At 39.2% G+C, this 21,167-nt stretch overlaps 1 protein-coding gene and 2 long non-coding RNA genes across 4 annotated transcripts; 2 read left to right on the top strand and 1 right to left on the bottom strand.

The window, feature by feature from the left end:
* Positions 1–475: 475 nt before the first annotated feature.
* LOC111270760 (uncharacterized) lies at positions 476–4,604 on the bottom strand. 2 transcript variants are annotated; one of them, XR_015315070.1, is made up of 4 exons: positions 4,468–4,604; positions 3,213–3,597; positions 1,130–1,517; positions 476–666 (listed from the first exon to the last, which is right to left on the bottom strand). It is a non-coding gene; the product is annotated as an uncharacterized LOC111270760 (long non-coding RNA). The 2 variants fall into 2 exon arrangements; XR_002686460.2 differs by having other exon boundaries at positions 476–1,517.
* On the top strand, positions 3,510–12,858 carry LOC111270759 (uncharacterized). Its single transcript, XM_022851156.2, has 4 exons — positions 3,510–3,615; positions 10,968–11,133; positions 11,587–11,732; positions 11,966–12,858. Exons 1-4 carry the CDS (start codon positions 3,513–3,515, stop codon positions 12,103–12,105), a joined length of 555 nt encoding a protein of 184 aa, XP_022706891.1. The 5' UTR covers positions 3,510–3,512; the 3' UTR covers positions 12,106–12,858.
* Positions 12,859–16,818: 3,960 nt separating this feature from the next.
* Positions 16,819–20,369, top strand: LOC147752086 (uncharacterized). The gene is made up of 2 exons (XR_015315071.1): positions 16,819–17,465; positions 19,480–20,369. It is a non-coding gene; the product is annotated as an uncharacterized LOC147752086 (long non-coding RNA).
* Positions 20,370–21,167: the final 798 nt, after the last annotated feature.

Below are 21,167 nucleotides of genomic sequence, written 5' to 3'. Positions count from 1 at the left end.
ACTCAAAGCTCAGCGGAGGTAATCCTTACTAACTACATTAAAAAAAAACTGAATACAGGTAGGTTGAATTAAGACTGAAGAGGTTCTCGGCAGCATAATAACAGTGTACGCGTGATTTAACATTACCTATATTATCGCTTGCCGTGAAGCTCAATTAGAGACCAGACTTCGTATGGAAGGTACAGCCTATGTTCAGCTTCATTCAAGACCATTATCTTGATAAAGAATGGTTTTGGCACTGGTAACTCGCTGTTCTTCTTATTTGATACAGTAAGCCGTCAGGTTGGTGTAGTAGTCTGCGGTGCGGGCTGTGATTTGCGATAGGAGACGCTGGTAACAACAAACCGTAGCTTAAATTTCAATTAGTCATTGTCATAGTCACAACCTATTATATTATTTGTAATATATATATATATATTTAATAATCAATTATTTACTAAGAAGCTCCATTCAGTAAATACTAAGTCCAACATGATTAGGCAATTTTCCAATGAGTTATCTTTTTATTTTCAACATTTACAGTGAACCATTATAAGATGTTATAGAAGACATAGGGCGTTCACGCCAGATTTCACCGAGCGACTCAAGGAGAGCGTAATTCGTCTGCTTTTGCCTCCATCTGTTGACGTCTAAAGCAGTCTTGTTTAGCCTTGTTTAGCCTTATTCCTTCAATCATAAGGCTGTCTCTTACTTTACGTTGTGTTATGTAAAAATTCGTAATTGTAACTACAATAATATACTTAGTTTTTTTGGAAATATAAAATAATTTTCTGCTCGGAGTCCGAAAGAATATATTATCCTAAAAGTTAATACTAAAGAAAAGTAAAAAAAAAAGAAACGTTTCGGTTAGTTTTTATTTGGTCGATACAAAAGGATTCTTGGAGGATTCAGGAAACAGTGAAATCAGGAGTAGGATTTGAATTTTCAGCAAAAAATAAGAAAAACTTTGATGCACAACCATTAGCAGGTACTCCTGCCGAGACTGGAACCGGCGGGTGTGGACTGTTGCCACGTCAATCTACGTAAAGCAAGTAAATCGTTCGTATGTCGTTAGTTAACTGTGTAACGATCGACCGTTTTAGACGTGTGCTTCATGCTGTTTGGGGACATTAAGTATAAGTTAACTTACCATTGCTACTCAATGATCCCTCACACTGCACAGGCTTGACCATACGATCACAACTGCACGGGAGGTTTTTTTCTACTTGATTATATCTAATACAGATAGATGCCTTTTCCCCGATAGACTCTGTACGATCTTTTTCACTTAATTGTGAGGTTAACGGTGCTGTAAATTCATGCAAACGTATCAGTTATAAATTGAAACTGTGTTTCTTTTATTCGTCAGCGCTTCCTACAGCCATTTGGTGTTGCTTCACAAACAGAACAGATCGGATATTGACACCAATGTCAAATATGATGTTTATGTTCTGCTGTTCGTACCCATTTTCCATCATCGCTTTGTTTGGGATCGGTGTAACAATGGGCCAGCGAAGGTACTCCTCCTTGTAAATGGGCTAAAAGGTACGAAAAAAATCGGCCCATATATGATCGATGCTTGAAGTATATCATTTAACAAATTCATTCAAGCATTATAGGAAATTATACTTTTAAGGCACACGGTGTATCATTATGACATTGTACACGCGTAGCGAATACTTCGATTTTCCGTGGCTACGTAATCCTACGTAGCCTATTTATTTATTTATTATATTATTATAATTTACGTAATCCTATAGGATGACGATTCGTCGAAATCGTTCAGGCTATAGGTGTTAAACTGTGGATCAGACCTCATTTATGACCGAGACACTTTTCCAACTGGGCATAGTTCCGTTTGATGATGTGGAGAGCTAATCCTTCAATATGAACCTGCAATTAACTTCGGATGATTGCCATACAATGTACCGATGACAATTATTGTGACACGGTTCATTGAAATGTACAGACGGTGCGAATGAACAGAGAGCTATCCTGCGTGCGGGAAAAATATCAACAGATGAATCCTGTAACTTAGTATATGAGTGCGTGGATAGGCGATTCAATCCCCCATTTATAGGTCCATTCCCGTTCGTAATACTCGGAAGTAATCACAAGGACACCAACTGATTGAACAGCATTTCCACTATCGATGTACTGGAGAGCGGTCTAGTTATACTGAAAATGTTGTGCAACCCAAATCCACGTTATATGAATCGTTTCTACATCCTACAAGGACAAGAGCAGCTTTTTTTTTTTTCCAGTTATGAAGCGAACCCTCATCGGACTGACAGATCGGCCAAGTAAGTCATACATGTTACGATAGACAGACAGTTGTTATTAGACAAGACGCCAAAATATTACCCGAACAATTTGCGTAGGGCGGCTACGACAGCAACAGAGTCGTGGCCAAAATAGTGTTGCACCCCATTTGCCATTGGTTTTGGAGATAAACGAGCAACAGCAGCGATAACGGTAAGGTTCTACTAGTTAGCGACATTCTCTGCATCTGTACGCGTCTCTGTCTGCCAATGTCAGTCATAACAGTAGTTGTCAGTGTTGTAGTGGGGTGGGTAATTACCGCCGTGGTAAGGACGTCTGTTTGCCTACCGTAACTTTACATATATTTGAGATGCAGTATCGCGCACATAGCGACTACTGCTGCCCGACAAAAAAACTATGGAAAGAGCCGTCTACAATAGCTGAGAGGCTGAACTGCGCGCGAATCGCTTCTGTTGTCTAGCAAACGCGCAAACCACCCTTGGAGAAGATGCTGGTATTATAGTTTCCGTAGTCACAGCGGCGAGTTGTCGCTGCAGCGAACCTTGCTTTAGTGATACGCTCTTATTCGCGGTAGTGTGCGACTATTGTTAATGGTGATAGTATGTGGGGGAGCAACTGTGCAAAAGAGTGCGCGATTTTTCGAAGTTGGGCTTGTTTTGTTAACGGATGCAGAGTAACGGCCGTTTCCTACGCAACTAATGAATAGTTTGCTCTAGAGCCATCGCGAGCAGCACCGCTCCGTAAACAGCGTACGTCAACAAAAAACCCTTAGGTGGTTACTTTGGTTAAGTGGGTTGAGTAACGCTAAGTCAATCAGCTACTAAATTTAACTGGCTTGAAATCTTTCTTTAACTGGGCTCCAACAACTCGATAAAATGATTCACTCAGAGGATTCAACGTTACCACATGCATATACGTCCGCTACATAGTGCCCACTGATCTATACGTACCTGCACGGGTGACTCTGTAAATTTCTGAAGCGGATGATTGAAACAACGTATTGAATTCGAGTTATCCTATCCGAACTACGGTTATCCGAAAGGAAGAAGACGACGACCTTTCTGTAAGACAGTCCTTATGCGACATCAGTAGTTTTTTTAGATACACTCTTTAGATTTACCGTTACACAGAGGCAGAGCCTGTGTGTACTGCTTTCTATTTCTGTGAGCTTTCACGGTGGAAAAGCGTGATAGGCTGCGTGTGTGATACAAGCTCCGGTGTACCTATCCCTTACTTCATCTCGTTACGATATGGCGATCATCATGAGTCTACAGGATACGATCAGCTCTGCCGAAAAGGATGTTGTGCGCGTTGTTTTACGTTGCAACGATGCCACTGAAAACCAGAAACTGGGTAAGCTACATATTCTAATTATTATTATTTAATCAATATACGTAATTTCAGATAATATGTGTTAAACAATAAAAGCTCGCTAACTTGGCGAAGATGCTAATATAGCCCAAATGAAACAGAAGTCAACGAAACGATATGAAAAAAGCGGCTGCGTAATGATCTTCATAGTATATGTGCTTAAGATCATGAATACTTAAACAATCACGCCATAACCAATCGTTTAGAATGTAAAATACATTAATTACAAATGCCCTGGAGGCCAGATATATAGATAAATAAATAATAGATAAATCGCGCTGTTTTGGTATCGAGTTAAACTTGTAACTATCATATTTTTTAGTTTTTACTTGTCGTTACACCTACGTGTATTGAAACTCACCGTAAAATCAATTCCCGCAAGCATGCGTTGTTAATGGTTAGAGCATGTAAAAAAAAAAAAAGCTCATTTACAAAAGGAGTCACCTAACAATTCAGGATGCAGTCTGCTCAAACCGAAGACCTTTTGTTGCTCCCTCATATTTATTTTTAGCCTGAATGCACTGACCCACAAACAACGATTTTTTCTAGGAAAACTTTTTGCTCATTGCATCGAATACAACGCACGGAAATTAAGAAAGGTCCTACTCAAAATCAATAACGATCTACGTCCTGCCAGCACTTTACTATAGCCATAATGAATAACATGTAGAACATGACATATAGAAATGCTTAATAAAAAAACTTCAGACGCACAAATATTCGTTTAGGCCATTGCATGAGCAGCCCGTCAATCAATCGATCAATCAATCTATATTGTTTTGGCTCTATATGGCAGAGTCATTCGTGATCGTTAAATACCCTATCACTCCTTACCCTAATAACAAGTATCCGACATCTATGCTTCTATATCTGCTGCTGTCATCAGTTTACCTCCAATACACCATAGACAAGCCGAACAGACAAGCATGCAGACAGATAAACAGTCAAAATACAACGTTGTTTTTGCGGTAGTATGTTATCGTGCCATTATTTAGCCAACGAACGAAACTATTGACGAACTAACTACTGAACATTCCTTGAGAAGACGGCAGTTGGCGTTTTCACTGCGCTGCTCTGCCGCTGCAGCCATCGCCATAGAAGAAACGAAATTAATTCTTGACAAGGCTACTTAGTTACCAATACTAACCTCAACATTAGAGCCGGTGATTTACAGCAAAGGCGGCAACAGATGCTATTTTTGTATTGCCTGTTCTGGTGCAACTCGATTGCCTAACAGTCGGGGCAATTTCTCCCTCTAGAAAATCATGCAGATGGAAACAGACAAACTGAGATACAAATATACATCGCTATATAGGGTAGAGACCCAACTTAACGTTACCCCATCCTTCTTGCATTACTATTTCTCGGTCCAAATCCCAAGTTTGATTCTTTTTCACCTTATGCTGGCCTCACCATAGTAAAAAGGTACACAGGTACCGCGATACCTATTAGGCCTGCTTCCTTCTTGCCTCTTTGTTTCTGAATCGTGTTTCAATTGACCATCGGTATCGATGCACGCGCCAGTGTGTGTTTATGCATGCGTGCATGTGTGTAGTATATCGTGTTTACATGTGTTCGCGTGTTTATCTCGGGTAAATAGTTGCCATGATTTAATGTATCAACGCCGAAGAGGTTGGCTACGACGAAAGCAATCTTGGAACGCCAGAAGAAACAAAGACGGGAAAGAAGTGGCGTTTTTTTAAAAATTTCGGGTTTGAAATGGCTAGAGACACCCTTTTTAAATAAAATTAATTTATCAACGGTACTATCAGTACCATTCGGGGGCAGAAAATATCATGCGTAAAATCAATTTAGGTGTAGTCTAGAGTTGCACACATGTGAGATTCAATGGTGACTATTGGACCGAGCCAGCACTGTGTATTGGGTAGTGATGGCATTTATGAAAATAGTATTAATAAATGAATAAACAACGTAAGAGAAATTATGTTTTGCGGAAAAGATTCCTAGGCACCAACAGGCCCTGAAAGGTTTAAACAATCTGGACGCTATTTAACTGGCCAACCGACTTTCCACAGAAAAGCACGTATACGACGACATCGTGTTGCATATCATACAGTTACGCTCGTTTCTCTTTATACTATTTGGCTAAAGGTATCCGTCGAGTGAGTGTATCGTTATAACGTTGCGGAATTTGGCAAACGTGTTCTGTCAATGGGTTCTGAAAATACTTCAGCGTTTGTTGGGTGGCGCGCCATTCAGTTTTCTTTTTATCGATACGCTCCTTTGATTGTTGTGTGGAAATCAGGCCCGGTTCCATTGGCTACATGCCAATGTAGACTTGCAAGCTACACAGGTAGACTTCAACACGGAGCATGTTTATTCGTGCAACAAGAACAGCATTGTAACACAACTTGTTTTAGACGTCGTTCACAGATTTAACATATAACAGCCACTGAACAACACGAAGCGCAGATATTCTTAAATTTACAAAACCATTTAGACAAACACTATTCAGTACTAGCTAAAACAAGCGCATATACTACACGGGTTTTCTTAAAAAAGGAAACTATGCTTAGGCCAAAGCGTATCAGAATACAGCAGTATTTGTCCATAAAAATTCATATGGAGAAAATGGACGTCAAAAGCGTCCGGCATAGACAATATATTGGTGTGTTTTTTTTACTGTACACCTATCTTTATCAAATCGTACAAAACGCGGATAACTCTCCATACATAGTAATATCAGAGATATCGGACAAGCGTAAAAATGCAACCCAAGATGAAAAACAGATCTAGCATTACCTCAACAGACAGATAAATATGTCTACGACCTCGAGAAGTCAGTCCGATCAGGGGATCTTAGGTAACAAACAAAAGAACAGCAAAGTGACCAACGGTACCCTGCTTGCTTCTTCGCCGCGGTCTTCAATTGATTTCGGAGCAGATCAGCATAACCAAATAAAATCAGTTGACAACCTGTAGTTTTTGTGGTAATGGCGTCACCATCTAGTTGGCTGACTGGGTTGTTGACTGTGGCTCAACATCGAGATAACTAACGGTAGGCAAACGATTCCTTGCAAATATATAGTCGGCATTTGCTGGCTCAGGGAGGGCAGCACACAGATTCATGATGTAAGATTTTGTATAGTGCTGATAAATTAAATTCGTATGTTTTTAAATTGAATGAACGGGAGCTGGCTGAAACACGCTTCGGTCGTGGGCATCCATCTAGATGCTTTGCCATACGAACGGGTACCCCGCAATTAAATCGTAACGCCCCTAAACTACGATTATCCAAATTACAGGAACCACATTCATAACGAGGCCACCTATGGAGAACATGGAATGTAATGATATGGTAGATTTTTGTGGGGTGATTTGATTAAGTTCTAAATAAGAAGAACCTTACGACATTGACAACGGTCTTGATAATAATCAACTGGATGTTATTAATGATACATTAATCACAAGCTAATCTGCTCGAACGTCACTCCCTATAACCAATAGACAGATGGGGCATCCTAATGATGACTGATTGTACGTAAATAGCGCTTATATTATCCGCCCAACTCTGGCCCGTTATCCGAAGCCCGAACGTGAGCTATCTGTCAGGTGCGCTGAATACCTGATATTTGCGTTTACACTGGCCCCCTTAAATTAATAATCAGTCCGGTCACAAAGACGACTATGAGCATTGATAGTCAATGAATGGCTGTTCCCGAAGCAGCTATTACGGCATTGTGCGAAGATCACTGTCAACACCGACTATAAGTGTTTTCGGCACTGCAGACAACAAAAGCCGCTTTCGCTGCCTGTGATTCTGATTTGTCCCCTGTACCCACTTCGTAGCAATTCGTTGACGTCAGTACGCCATCCGAACAATATCAGGTGCCGTTTTTCAACTAGACCCTAAATCTCTTTGAACGACACAATATTCGGCATTCTTTGCGCTTTTCATCTTCATACCAATATCAACGCAATACCGTCTGCGTAGACGATTGATACGCTCTTGACGGTAATATCTATTATGTAGGGTGATTTACGCGTTAGATATCTGGATAAGAAATGTCGCCGCTACATTTGAGATACAGTTTTCCATTATGACTCACCTAATGGCAAAAGTACTGTTTCGGCCTCAAGATAGATGGCGCCTCTGATTCGCGTACTTCTCATACAGGCATGCGCTCCCGCTGAAAATTTTTACCGCTCCTTCCTTACGTTATATTAAGCTATCTTTCGGTGTGTTTTTCAAACCGGGCATTTACTGTTCACAATATAATTGATTGCTAAAAACACTTAGCTGAATAGATGGTTCAACATTACCACTTCACTACCACTACTTCTCAAACATTTTCAACGAGTTTAAAGCTTTGTTATATTTGTTAGTTAAGCGGGGCTTAGACTTGTCGCCCGGTTTGATTTGGCCGTCAGTTGTAAACTTGCTGTTCTGTAGGCGGCGTGAGGCAAAAGCTACAGGACTATATAACTGACAATGATAGCAAAAGGCGGCTTCGCATCTGGTCATCTTATAGCACCTAATTCAAATTGCAAGCCGACAGTGGCTACTGTGTACGAAAGCACGTAAAAAATTGTCTAGGGACGAGATTTCGCAGTCACTTCATTTTACCTGCGTCGTAACGGAGGGCGGTACATACGGGTGTGATGGTATGCACAGTAACTGTGCGAACCCTTTTCAGCAGTTAAAGTATCCCAGATGGGCAGTGTTATTACGTACCGCTCTAGAACTGACCATAGATGCAGCGCGGACTGGGTCTCTACGCGGGTGACGGCGGTAGCTGTACTGGTAGGATCAGCATTGGGTCTGCCGCTCGCGCGATCCCAGAGGCACGACGGCTTGCAGTTAGCAAGGTAATGTGGGATATTATTGCTAGATAACGGTTTGAGCTGCTAACCGAAAGAAGTGGCAGCGTGATTGATCGTAAGCCCTGGCAGCTGCAAAAGTGAAACTTGGCTAATACTGGGCTAGACCATTTTGGCCGCCAGATCCCGAAAATTGACCAGTTGTGATTATCGTTGCTGTTTTTGTTTGCATCACAAGATTTTTCTACATTCGTTTAGCATGCGTGTCTATGGTTGTCTGAACTGAAGATAGTAACGTTGAAAATCCGTCACAAGCACAGGTTCTGCTCCATGCCCACAAAAGTGGCCAAGGCGATAGGAACGTCTGTGCAGTGTCCATCGACTGACAAAACAGGTCAATGCTGGAATATCACTTTCGCTAGATAACTAAGGTGTGCAATCGGCTAAACGAGGAGCGTGTTACTCGTTCAGTCTATGAGGCCGTGTACATGTTTATGAAGAAGCGCTCGGATCGGCAACTGAAAGAGTTTTGGAGTTTTTATATGGCTTGATGTTCGATAAATGTCGATACATGGCGAGTAGAAAATTCAAAAATACTTTAAAATAATTGTAAACATTTTGGCATGCTTTGAAGCATCGCCATGAAGACATTTACTCAGATTATGAAGTTGCAGCCTTACGTGAGTAAGTAGTATGCGTCCATCAGGATTACGCACAATTGAGAGAAAAATAGACGAACTTAATATAGTCTTGGGAAAGAAGTTCTCAGTTTTCGTTTTTGCGTATTGGTGTTATCGTTTTACTAGCCTCAACATCCAACGTCCCGCACCGGTTAATAAACAAGGCGCTGTAAAAACGCTACTTATGTACGCGCAGTGGGTGCAACTTTTTTTAGTAACACTGCTAAAGGGCAAAGTCGAGGGATTTAGGGCCTAGGAATGGGAAAAGAAGGGAAAGAATAAAGCACATCAGATGCCCGCCAAATACGGAAACAGCTGCCATCACCCCAAAGATATAAGCCAAAATGTCTGGTTGGAAGAATCGCTTTCTTTCCGTTCCACTCTGGCTTAGTCCTTCACTCACACGCGCTTGAGAGGCTTGTTCTAGACACAGCACATATCGTCGGTTTTTTTTTTTTGTCAATTTACTATTTTTTTGCGCGGTAGTCGTCCATCTATATATGATATATAAGGATGAATAGGGATATTGACGCTAGTCAAACGGAAATCTACGCCAAGTTAATAACAGCACCTCAATTATATTTCAAATATTAGTTTTAATTGAAAATTGAGGTGGGAATTTAGGACTTTGTAATATATAATTAATGTAGTGTATAAAAGATAAAAACCAGTACTTTTCTAACATCGATCGATGTAAGGATATATTGCAAATCTATAAATGTGACGATGGACTCATAAATTGAAATCCATTCAATGAAACGTCAAGATAACATTGAAAGAGATTGCAAATAAGTTTATACATTATTATTTTTTTTAGCTACGTATTTTATACGACAAATATCGGTAGCAGGTAGCATTTTTCACACCTGAATCTTTCATAACTGCGCAAATAGTAAGCGTATTGCGAAATCAGCTCGGGCTTATTCTACAATCATAAATAGGGCATTGTCAGATTTTGAAGATGGTGCTTTTTTTATTTTTCAACAGCAAGCGAACCGACGAAAAGAATTAGGATAATTCGGTAACTGTGGTGGAAGATATTATCCTACCAGCGAAAAGCGTGTGTTAAAGCGTAACGGAATTAGAACGAAAATAATATGTGTCAGCCAGAGCCATCGCATGTTGAACTATACGATATACATACGTGCCAATTTCACATAATTTTAATAAACAGATGTATACAACCTGTTCGTGCTGCACAATATTGGCCAGACTGTCAAGTTCGAAAACTTTGTTGAGATCCTATATATTCAATGTATGCTAGATCTAATCAACGATACCAAATACACTGATTTGTGAAATATCGTTTTCTAAATATAATCGAAGCGGAATGCGTAGGCCACCGGACTCGCAGCCGTAAGGTTCCGGATCATACTCCCCGTCGAGACTCAGCAATTTTTTAAATAGTTTGAGTTGTTAATGTCGACTCGTTGCAGCTTGAACACCATAACATTTGATACCCGTAATGAATTTGAAGTATAATAGCACATCGCCACACACGCCACGCCCTCAGCGGATACATTAGTACCAATCTTTAGAAAAACAACAAATCTCATGTCGGATTACTCGAAAAGTTGTTTTTCTTGTGTAATTTGATTATGGCTTGGCGTGCTTCACCGCTTCTATCTGATCCACTCCGAACTAACGCTGGTTCGAGCACAAAATTTTCTACATTGAAGCTTAAAGCAACGTCCTCTGATTTCACTAGCACCTAGCAGAGGAAGCACACGTACGATTCATTTAGTTTTAATTAAAGCTAGCGCGAACCATAGATCCATTGTCAGATTCACGCTTTTAATATTGTGAGCCTCCTACATACGTCCAGCGAGCTCACCGCAATGCTAAACATCTTCATTCATTATTCGTTTACAGATCTGTCGTCCTGCTTCCTGGCGTCGTTCCCTGATGCAGTCTTCATGTTGTTGCGCAACACCCAACTAGAGAGTCTCGATCTGTCACAAAACGTACTTCGCAAAATCACTCCTAAACTTCCTCAGAAGTTCTCGTACATAAATTCGCTCAATCTGTCATCGAACAGGTAAGTTAGTTGCCTCTCGGCATCCGTAAACTCCAACCTGACGTCCGGGTAGTAACCCGGGGGGAAGATATGGGTATACTTTAAAATTTAACCTATTCATAAAAGCTACTTATGTTACTTCGTATTTAGATATAATAGGAACAGCTACTCTCTTGATTAGCGCATTAGCACGCCCGCAACATCACCATCATTTGTTATATCAATGATTCTCAAAAACGACTATTTCTTTTCTAGTGTTTAGTTATTTTTTGATAATGTTCGACAGCGTTCTAAAACATAAAGGTCAATAAGTGGAATTTCTTGAACAGGAAAGCCAATGATAATGTAAACCGGCACACAACGAACGATCGCTACGCGGTTTGAGCTCGAGCCAACAACTAGGCTCCACTTTTTGGTAGTTCTTTGATGCTATACTTACGTTAATTGATGTATTTTATATGCGGCAAACTGCAGACTATGTGCTTTACCAGATGAAACCTCAGCGTTGGAAAATCTTTCGAGGCTTGATCTGAGCAAAAACGAATTCATGTCGATACCCTGGTGCATCTACAGGATGCCACAACTGCGTTTTCTTGATCTGAGCAATAACTATATCGCAGGTACGTAAATGGCCGACCCAGCGTTTCTGTGGCATCCATCTACAGGAGTAATCATCTGCGAGCTGAAAGCTAATAGAATCAAGATCAAATATTCACCTCCATGTCATCCATCCTATTGATATTTTTGTTTTACCCATGTCACATAGTATTAGTGTATATACAATAAACGTTTTTCACGTGTCCTGTGTTATATATTCTCATTGGCTTTCTTTCTTTTGGATATTGTCATCTAGATGTGGAGTTGGACCGGCTCAAGCAGCTCAACTGCGAGATTCGCCTAAATGATAACCCGCTTAATGAAGATTGCTGCAAGCGGTTAGCAAAGGAAAACTTGCCTAGTATTAGCTATACGCCATTTCGAAAGAACGAGTAGCTGCTTATGGAGCGTTTTCTCGTGAATAGTCCAGACCTAGAAAAGGTTTGCCATTTCATGACGGCGTCGCAGTGCAAATGATATCGAAGACATAACGTCCAGAGCGAAACCTATTATCAGTCTATAAAACAGCGTAAATAACGGTGATATTTGTTGCCAATAGAGTTAATTTAACCGTAAGCACATTTCTCTACGGGTGAGCTTACTTAAAATTGCACCTTTTTACTTCGACGTGTTGTTGTTGTTGTTATTGTTGCCGTTCTACCAGAATAGGCCCTGTGACAAGCGCTAATGTTGGAGACACTACCGCAACTACAATAATGTACTTATGGTACAGGCGACAATATTGAAATTAACGCCGATAAAAAATGTTCCGCCGAATTTACGACAAGCACAACTGCAGATCATCTGTTCTGGTAAAATATGTCGTTCACGGGGAAAAAACTTCATTCACAGAGCTACTTATCGTGCGTAATCAGTTTCCAAGTTCGGTTGCCTTTTTGCCTAACTTTTGAACTTATGGATTAGCTAATTGAATTGCAACTCTAACATTTCCAGATATTTTTCTCATTAATGTAAATCTCAAGCGTTTATTCATGAATGAGGGGGCAACAATTTGACTAATAATTAATTGAGCTTATCAGCGAGATATCTTGTACATATAATATATATGTAGTAGTAAACTCCGGAGACTCTAGCTGGCCAAACATTGTAAATAAACGAACTATATATCAATTAAGATCTAACTTCGAATGTATGTTTTGTAATTAGTTTAAATAGCATAATACTTTTATAAACTAGGTTCAGTGTTCGAATGGAATTCTTGCGTTGCGCAAACAAAAAAGAAAAACATAGAGAAAAAAGATTACAGCTTTGAGTAGGATATCTTCACTGTTGACAGTTCTTTTTAACCTGTAGTTTTATATTCATACAATAGGCAACGGTAGTCACAGTGGGCCCTGTATTCAGTAACCCAAAATATTATCGCATCAAGGCCGTACTTAAAGCTGAATCTTCTTCTCACTGTTCTTCTACTGAAAGTAGGAATAAATAGGTAACATATAGAGTCTGAGTTATATTTATTCAGCGTCGTTGGATCTGGTCCCGGAAAAATCGTCACGCAATAAATAGCGATGCGAAGTGTGTTTATATCTATTTTAGGGAGAAATAAAGAGTATCGGCCAACTAATTCATTTAAATTCTAGCTTCAGCAGGTCACACATGATTAGTGTTTGTTAAGGACTTGATATTCGCCATAACGGTTGACTAGGTACAGGTAAAACCACTGCTTGCATTACTCAAATGGAGGAATCAAAGGAACTGTTTGGCTGAAAAGTTTTGCGACCATTGTGAAATTACATGTGACACTTAATGACCCAAGTTCGGCTATCATCACGATGCTCCTGTCGTAGCCTTTTGGGTAGCCATTTTCCATGTTAGGTTCTACGGCAAGTTCTGGGGATTATTGCTATGGATAGTACTGTGATGACTAGCCACACTCAATCAACGCACCACTCCTTACCTACATGGTGTGCTTATAACAAGTGTTAAAAGCTTTTTTTTCTGCATATTCCAATAGACCAGCACGATAATTCCCAGTCTACAGTTCCCAGTCCCAGAAACTACATTTTCGAGTTGATAAACCCTTTATCAGCATGTTTGATGCGAAGAGAAACATTCGCAGCAAATCTGTACTTAACATGAGTGGCAGCGTGACGAGTTTGCGGCTTTTTGTCCAAGATTAACGTTTCCGTATAAAATCGCTGTAGCAACTAACGACATAAACCTAAGCATCGATGTAAGAGCTTCATACCAAAAAAAAAAAACTTTCACTCTGTCAAAAAAAAGTTAGTTTTAAACAATCGCATGAATGCAGATGTTGCCCTCAACGTCGTCATCACATCCCTTTAATCCGCCTTAGCTATTCGTGTCGACCCAACAAGCCACCAACAAAAGGCATGTTGTCAGTTTTATACAGTTAAAAGTACTTATTCCAATAGGTTCTCATACTACGGATCGAATAGCGCAAAATGAGTCAAATGCCATGTTGACACTGCTTTTCGTCAGGTTAGATCGCACTGTATCATTTTATTGCAATTGTGAATAATCGTTCCTCGATTCATGTCTATAACGATAGTCTATGGCGAGCATACAGAAGATAGACTCTAACATCAATTCTATACAGCAAGTCGCGTGTCATTGTCGTGTTGCACGCATTACGAGATTATTCGGCTCTGGAAAGCTTACTCGCCAATATAAAATTCCAATTGAACCTACCGTAATACCTAATAAATACGCTAACTAGCAATTAGACATGTAATAACCCTTCTTGTTTCAGTATTAGCCAAACGTTTGTTTTTAAATATTATAGGTATATGCACCTATAGTATCGCTTATCTCCCTCTGTAGGTGGTTCGTTATGTAGCAGATATGGAACAGCTGACATCTCAGGCTTTTTGCCTTCAGAAAAATGTCTTCCTCTTGTCTTTGTATCTAGCCAATTCAACAGCAGGTCGTAGCCAGTGTGTTCCTTTTTACCAGCACCTTTATATCGATATCTCGGCCTTGGCCAACTAAGTGACACTATCTCCTGTCGTAAATTTCATTAGACTATTAAAAGTCACATTTCCGTATATAGGGCGAACTAGACGACTGGAAATATCCTATCAAAAAAAAGAGAAAGCCAGACTTGATTCCTCATTATAAATCAGAAATTCAGTGTTCATAAATACGCTTTTCTGTTTAGCAGAAACATTATCGACGAGTCTCTGTATATATTTATTTATCTTTAGAAAGTCGGAATAGAAAAATGTCTATCAAACTGTGAATATATGGATGATTTTGTATATAAATACGATATGGATATTATGGTGTTTAGATATACTATACGATCTATCCTCGATGACTGTCTTGGGTCTGTTCTGCAGTTATCGTTAGGCGACTGATATTGATCATATGTGTGTTGACAGAAGAAGCCAGCAACGTAGTGGAAAGTAACATCTTTCTTAGTTTGACCGCGCCGGCTATAAATGGTCCGGGCAGTTACAGACGCAGTGGAAAACAATATGGAGATGTAGAAAACGGAATAACAGCAATATACATCAGCAACCACATAACAACAGCAGTCCACAAATCTTTTGCTTTCTTCAATGACGCGTCGAGCTATTGCCAGTACTGTTCCACTATAACCGAGGCGAAGATAGTAGAAAGCAACAGGATACTTAAAAAAAAACTATGAATTGCATGATGATGTTGAGTAATCAATAATCACTGCACTGTATATCGTCTGTATAATAAGTTACACAAACTGGAGTGTCGTTATGGAAAAGTTGTACTTATTTAACTCTATATAATATCACTTTGTTATAGACACAATATGTATTCAATAAAAAGATTCACTAATGTAAGCTTATAATATAGATAGCTGGCTCATTTCCCCTAAAAGTTCTCTTTCCTACTTAATTTTCTGTTACCCTTAACCTACATTTTTTATCTTTCAGATCAAGCGTTTTTTATTTTTTAAATTTAGTTTAACTTAAAATCGTGTTATGATTGCCAGCGCGCCGATATTATTTAAAGTGTGAATATATATATATATAAATTTGGATAGTAATCTATGAATACCGGAACAATTGAAAACTTATCTTCGCTTTGTACCGCTGCGTTTGAAATTTGCGCTCGTCTAAGCCTAAATTTAAACCAAACAAGCAAGATAAAAGTAGTTTTCAAAATTGCCATCAAGAGTAAGATGGGTAGTCTTAATGGTAAAGAACATTTAATTTTTTTTCCTTCAGATGTCGGCAATTCGCGACATAACGGATCGTCAATTTACCGATGGTTAGAGTATGCAAAGCGGGCCAACATTCAATGAATGTCTTACACGAAAACGGTAGAAGCTTCGGGAGCTTTGCGCAACGTGATCTTAATAATTTTCTGATGATTCACACTTTGCTGTATAATGCTTGCATCACAGTTACAACGTTTCAGCCCCAGTACAAATTGAAAGGTTCCTTGTCAAGGCCCGGTATAAAAATACGATAGTGGTCAGATTAGTTTACTTTAGTTTTTCTGTTCGTGGCACAAAACACGATGCTTCCGCAATCTAACTGATGGACAAATCGTTGCTTCTGTTCACCACAGCAAGATAAAATGCCCCATTCTAATTTTCGCTAGGGGTATTGGAATCGTCGTATGTTCGAGATCGACTATTCCGATTAACAAATTTGTGATGACCTGATATAGTAATCGATGAGCGGGTCAGTGTTTTAACTAACGTATACCCAGCCTATCAGACATACGAGCACATTACTGATAGCGGGCATATAGCATAGAGTGAAGCTAGAAGCTAAAACAGAAAGCATTCTCAAATAATTTCTATCATTTTAGGCGAACTGTTAGCTTCAGTGCTCAGTAAAACATAGTCAAATAATCAACAGCTTAAGATGAGAAAAGACCTAATTAAGCCAATCGCTGTGCAGATTGCTGGACCAGCTGCCGTCCCGGGTGGACTATAACAGTCGTTATAGTGTCGAAATATTATGTGTCGAGAGCCTTCTATGTGTCCTTTTTTTAATACAGAAATGGAAAAATCCATTGTTCAAATGCTTTATAGATCTTATTACTGCTATGTATATAGGACAGAAAAACCTTTGGAGAACTCGGAAAAGTCATTTGGCTGAATGAGCTTTTGTGAAAGAAAACTTAAGAATTTTCTCTTGTATCCCAACCCTTTTTACACGTCATCGTTCTCCATATGCCTTGTTTTAATGCTTTACTTGTCTTCCCTATGATTTTGTGAACCAGTTATCGCTAGATTTAGCTAGTGCGACCTTAAGGCCTCGGCCTTGTAGGAAAAAATAGATAAGGCGGACAGGTTGGAAAGCACAGCGCTCAAGAGTGTGTACGTAAATATATTTACTTAATTCTCTTGCCAAAGCTTTACGTATATGAGAAGCTTGCTTGTTTAAGCTGTATTAGCTGGAGATAGCTAATGAGACTCAGAAATGGAATTCGACATCATACGACTCTATATGCGTTCTCAGTATGCTTAATTTTCAATAAAAAGAGTTGAATACTTATGGCCGGGTTGATGTTTGAGCTCTAATAAAGTGTCGATAGCGGATCGGCAACATGGTTTGATAGTTCGATAAGGTCGGTTTCACAGGACCTAAGGCCGAATGTTGGCATCCCACATAGATCTAAAATCTAGCTAATTTGCCAGTACGTTTTTCTTTGCTTGTTTATTACAATCTGTGTAATTCGTTCCCGTATAATTTGTGCATAATTTTTAGAGCAACATCTATTATCTGCGCTGCAAATCCGCTACGGATAAATGCCTGAATCAGAACGATGACGCAAATGTGAGTGACAGTATGAAAGCTGTATGAGTGCCCTGTGGCGATTGCATAGTCAACTAAAGCTTATTATAGCAATTAGTTCGTTCTTTGAAGTATACTTTCATATTTAATGCCGTTGAATTTAGGTGCTTAGCGTATGAGAAATACATTGTTCAGAGCTTGAACTTATAGTTTGTAATGACCTCATCTTAGACCTCAACACGTCCATTGAAGCACACATAGGCAACGTTTGGGTTTTATTGCAGCATTCGAATAGATTTAAATAGGTTTAGGACTATTGAAATAAATATTCTTCAATTTCGATAATTCGAACACCGTGTTAAGTAACTGAAAAAGGTATCTTTCCATTACGTTGGTACACAAGGCCATAGCAAATAGTATAAAGCAGGTGAAACTCTAACAGCAGAATAATGCAGTAAGTTTAGACCTACAGTAATATTTAAGTTAAATTTTATAATTCTTTCCTGAATAGTACCGATAAAATAAGTGTGATGTTTAAATTGAAGAAATTGTAATATTTAAGAATCCTCACGATTGTTGCCTCACGGTAACTGCTAAAAACTCTGTTTTGAGTTAGAAATGAGACTCGAGGCCGTTTCTTTGTGCGGTAAAAACACACTTTAATTATATATTAGAGGCTAAAGTGCCACAGGAAAACATTCAAAATATTTAGAGATACCTAAATAAAAACTAATAATTTAGTATGGGAAATGGAAAAGGATGCAAAATAAAGTATTAAGTTTGTGCACTATATTCCCGCACACCTACGAAGGCTGGTCGAAAACTTTAAAGCCTACTTGCTAAATCATTTATTATACTTATTTTACTAAAGCTGATTAATACAAAGGTCTTCTCACACTAAGTATACAACAAACCAAAAATGTGTACTCTGTTGGCGATTTTTATCTGACAAAGATAACTAAACTTTTATTATTATTAAACAATTAACATTTAGAAATGTTTTTATTTATATAAAGCTAATTTTCTCCTGTTTACCCGCAAATACATAAAGGTTTCCTTTATTTTCATAGGAACTTAGAATTAGAAAGGTAAAATCGAACGTAAAAGTCGAAGCATTGAATTGCATAAAACGTGTTTATTGTTGTATATAGCAATAGTCAACTTTCCGAGGAATCATATTTGAAGGGTCAGTGACAAAAATTCATTCAAACTACCAAAGCCTATCTCGTCCAATTTAACCTAAGCGATAAACACAGTTTTTCTCAAATTCTAAGACTTCTCTAATAATATAGCCTGTAAGTTTACAAAACCAAACGCTCTTGTTAACTTATTAATTTTTAATGAAGACTATTTATAAAGACCTCGACTGGTCTTTCTCTCGTGGCAACTTAGGTGTCATGAACGGAACAGCACACATGAAGTTCCGCTGGCCTGGGATCCAGGTGAAAGGAGAACTCCCATTGTAGGAAAAAGGAAGGAACTTTACCACGCTTGCCTACCTGCTTTGATTTCTTTCACGCTACGCACTTTATTTGTAGACAGAGATATATTCACGATGCGTATTGTGTTGAAGCGTTTTAGCTATGGAACTATTCGTTGCCCAGCAGTAATGGTTAAATCACCTAAACGTGAGCAAATGTTTGCAATTTTGTAAGTATTGTTAAAACGAAAAGCGTGTATCACCGGTTTCCAATTCATAGCAGCTCACGTGTTTTTAAGCTGAGTAGATAAACACGTTACTACTGTAGCATCAAGTAAGCAGATCCTGTAAGCCCGATACGCGCTGATATATTTTTCCCTAACTATAGCATAACCGGGAAACCCTTGTGCTTATATGCAAACTTGGAAAGGGTCAGCTCTCTTAAGCTCTTTGGAAAAGATAAACATATTCTTTTGCATTAATGTATAAGATTTTTCGCATGAAATCGTAACTAAAACTAATTGCTTCAGCACCTATTTTACCATCCTCGGCGATTGTAGGCAATAAGTCTTGCCTTATTGTCGAATTTATTGGTTTCGCTGTTGTAATTGTTGCTGTTAATATTTATACCGACAGGAGAAACGCCCTTTTAGAAACGAATACTGAAGAAAATTGCTTATAGTCTACCATTGACAAGAACGACTTCGCGCAACTGTTTTGCTGTTCGTCGACGAGAACACATGGGCTGATTAATTAGCTGGGCTGTCGAGACAGCTTTACGCATGATGACCAGAACGCTCAGCCAGATACAGAAATCGCAGAAGATCAATAGAGAGAACCACTGATAGCTCCTTTCCGGTACAGTTTTTCGATACTGCGCATGGATGGACGGTCCTAGTCATCTTCGCCAGGTAACCGGTACTCTCCTTTCGCTGTTCAAATTCTGTACACAGCCCTAAAACCGCTGAGGAGCAAACGCTATTTGACAGCAATCCTCGATAATATGAAAAAAGAAAGGGTAGAAAAACGTCCCTTGAAGAGAGCATCACCCCATGTCTGCCGAAAATCAGTTTAGAATATAAGCAGTCTTGTGAAACATAGGTTGAAACTGCAAGCATCGTAAGGGCGAAGTCATAGTAAGTGATTTGCTCCGAGATCGTTTCCTCCAAATCATTACCAATATTGTAACAAATTGCTAAATATACTTTACGGACATGAGCACATTTCAAATAAATATTCGAAGTTCATGCTCTTAATATGCTGCTTTAATGCTTGTATTGCTTTTTTATATTAATATCGATTATCATATATTTCTTCTTTGCTGCCGATATAGCTCGCCCTTCTTACCGCCTTCACCGTTGTCTGTGGCCTTTGCCCGTGTTCTGGTAGTCCCCGTCTTTGGTAATGGTTACGGACTCACTGCACTCGGCTACTACGATGTTAACTTCGCTGGATACGGCGTTCATTACCATTTGATAATTGGAGCGTGCTAGTCAATAAATTGCATTGCAGCTTGTTTTATAAAATCGAGCTTTGCCATGATTACTAATAAATAAAAGTCGGGGTGCTTGTATTTGATCCACTCCACGCTGTAGGCGATTGTGATGCATAAACGATCATTAGTATTTATAGGCAGGCGAGGGTGATTAGATCAGCATAAAAAGGGGTAATTGCTTCTAGGCAATATTTACTACTTTAGTTCAATAGTTAAACTCTGTTCAGTTATGAGCAATATAACTTTTTCAAAATAGCTAGAAATGTCTATGTCTACACAGTAATAATGCCCTCTGTTATCATAATAATAACATTAGAAAAGTGCTATTACTAAGGAACCAACACGAACTCATGTACAGAAAACTGCTGCTTTGAACGTCTGTTGTTTTTACAGATAATGATCTATGGTGTTAAATGTCTTAACCAAAAGTAGAACCGTTAACTAAGAAAGTTTCGCAAGCCCAGACACGGCGCAAAACGTTGTAGGATTAGCGTACGGCAGCACGTTGCGAGGCAGAGTCGAACTAAACCTTTATCATTGATGTTCCTTGCTATTTGTAGACGCAACAGTCTCCTCCTAAAATACATCGCGGATATCAGACCCCACTACGTGTGCCATGCAGCTAAGCGTCCAGCTCTTCTGCTCCATCCAACTGAGCGAGTATTGTTTGTGTTGATGAAGGGTTGCAGCGATCTGTAGGCGAAGGAAGCTATCGCCAATATCGTCTGCTAAAAACGTTCAACCGTCCTCATTTTCTCGTTCGATTTTCGGGTCAATATTCTACCAATACCTGGGAATTGGTATTCCTGTTTGTTTAACCATAGATGAT

The sequence above is a fragment of the Varroa jacobsoni genome, unplaced genomic scaffold (genome assembly GCF_002532875.2).
Source record: "Varroa jacobsoni isolate VJ856 unplaced genomic scaffold, vjacob_1.0 contig00107, whole genome shotgun sequence".
Classification (NCBI taxonomy): Eukaryota; Metazoa; Arthropoda; class Arachnida; order Mesostigmata; family Varroidae; genus Varroa; species Varroa jacobsoni.
The sequence above is the reverse complement of the archived record's forward strand: the minus strand, read 5'-3'. Positions and strand labels throughout refer to the sequence as shown.

Coding starts and splice junctions, on each gene's coding strand:
- LOC111270759 (XM_022851156.2), top strand. CDS start 3,513: ATGGCGATCATCATGAGTCTACAGGATACGATCAGCTCTGCCGAAAAG. Junction 3,616..10,967: donor CACTGAAAACCAGAAACTGG/GTAAGCTACATA, acceptor ATTCGTTTACAG/ATCTGTCGTCCTGCTTCCTG. Junction 11,733..11,965: donor GAGCAATAACTATATCGCAG/GTACGTAAATGG, acceptor ATTGTCATCTAG/ATGTGGAGTTGGACCGGCTC.